Here is a 1516-nt window from a genome sequence, read left to right on the forward strand (position 1 = left end):
AGGGACGTAAAGGGCCATTACTACCGCTTTCCCGTTTAAAATATTCTAATAAAGTTGCGATGAGGTTTTTACGGCTATTAAGCTATCTTGTTTACTTTGCACTAAAAGAGGTTCTAAAAACAACAATGTGCGACTTTTGGCAAGGTCTGGTAGTAAACATTTTTACTATTTATTTAAACCAAATACTCGTAATACAAAACTAAAGTGTCAAAACGAATGACAATGTTAGGAAATAAAGAAATAAATGTGGCAACTTAACATTTACAACAGACCTACCACCTGAATCTCCAGCGCGAAATTTAAATTCCAGTTAGTCAGCCCGGTGCCGAATATGTCTGCTGTTGGCAACAATGAATTTAAAAATCGCGCCCTGGATTACGTAACTAAAAGTTTAATTGATATAAAATACCGTATGATCGAATAAAAACGGCGTCAGCGATGGCTACGAAATGAAGATCGCTGTCATTTTGTAAAATTATATGGGAAATGTCACCGATCGTCATTTCCAATCAAGTAGAGGGAGATGGCCGATTCTGCATCAGGAGGAGGAGGAGCAAGGAGCAAGGAGCAAGGAGCAAGGAGCAAGGAGCAGGAGCAGGAGCAGGAGCAGGAGCAGGAGCAGGAGCAGGAGCAGGAGCAGGAGCAGGAGCAGGAGCAGGAGCAGGAGCAGGAGCAGGAGCAGGAGCAGGAGCAGGAGCAGGAGCAGGAGCAGGAGCAGGAGCAGGAGCAGGAGCAGGAGCAGGAGCAGGAGCAGGAGCAGGAGCAGGAGCAGGAGCAGGAGCAGGAGCAGGAGCAGGAGCAGGAGCAGGAGCAGGAGCAGGAGCAGGAGCAGGAGCAGGAGCAAAGAGGAGGGGGAGAAGCAAGGAGCAGAAAGTGACGTCAGACGTTAGGGTGGAGCCGGAAATTACGTAACCTGTCACCTGTCATATATCGAACGTCAAACGTCATATGTCAAACGTCAAGCCCGTCATCTGGCACCTGTCAAACGTCAAACGTCATATGTCAAACGTCAAACCTATCATCTATCGTATGTCATACGTCAAACCTGTCTTACGTTATATAATGAAAAAACAATTAGAAATTTTAATATTTATTTAAAGTATGCAATACATTTACTTTTTGATATCTTAGCACAGGCACTAAATACTATTATCACAGATGATACAAACGTCAATATTATATACAAAAATAGACCTATATATGAAATCACTGTAGGTTCTTCTTTTTCCTTGTCCTTTTTACACGTCTGATTTCTGATAGTTGAACTATCGTTAAATTGATGGGGAGCACCTGCCAATGGGTTTGATCTCCAACACTTCTATTTGAAAAGATTATCCTTATTTTATATTTTATGCTTGTCTTATTCCTAGTATCTTCCACCGATAATGGGCGTTTGAAAACTTCCACCAATCCATTATTAAGACTGCTATATTCCAATCATTGCCAAGCTTCTGACCATTTACTTTCCGTTGTAGTAGTATTGTTTTTTAAACATACGAAAGCTTCAATAACATCT

The 1516-nt window shown here is 41.9% G+C and overlaps 1 protein-coding gene across 1 annotated transcript; it reads left to right on the forward strand.

Annotated features, from left to right (window-relative positions):
- Window positions 1-523: 523 nt before the first annotated feature.
- Window positions 524-877, forward strand: LOC115885700 (ataxin-8-like). Its single transcript, XM_030904684.1, has one exon. It carries the CDS (start codon window positions 524-526, stop codon window positions 875-877), a length of 354 nt encoding a protein of 117 aa, XP_030760544.1.
- The last annotated feature ends 639 nt before the right edge of the window (window positions 878-1516 follow it).

The sequence above is a fragment of the Sitophilus oryzae genome, unplaced genomic scaffold (assembly GCF_002938485.1).
Source record: "Sitophilus oryzae breed Bouriz unplaced genomic scaffold, Soryzae_2.0 scaffold_41_pilon_pilon, whole genome shotgun sequence".
NCBI lineage: Eukaryota > Metazoa > Arthropoda > Insecta > Coleoptera > Curculionidae > Sitophilus > Sitophilus oryzae.

Excerpts from the sequence above, each read along its gene's own strand:
- LOC115885700 (XM_030904684.1), top strand. The coding sequence starts at position 524 with ATGGCCGATTCTGCATCAGGAGGAGGAGGAGCAAGGAGCAAGGAGCAA.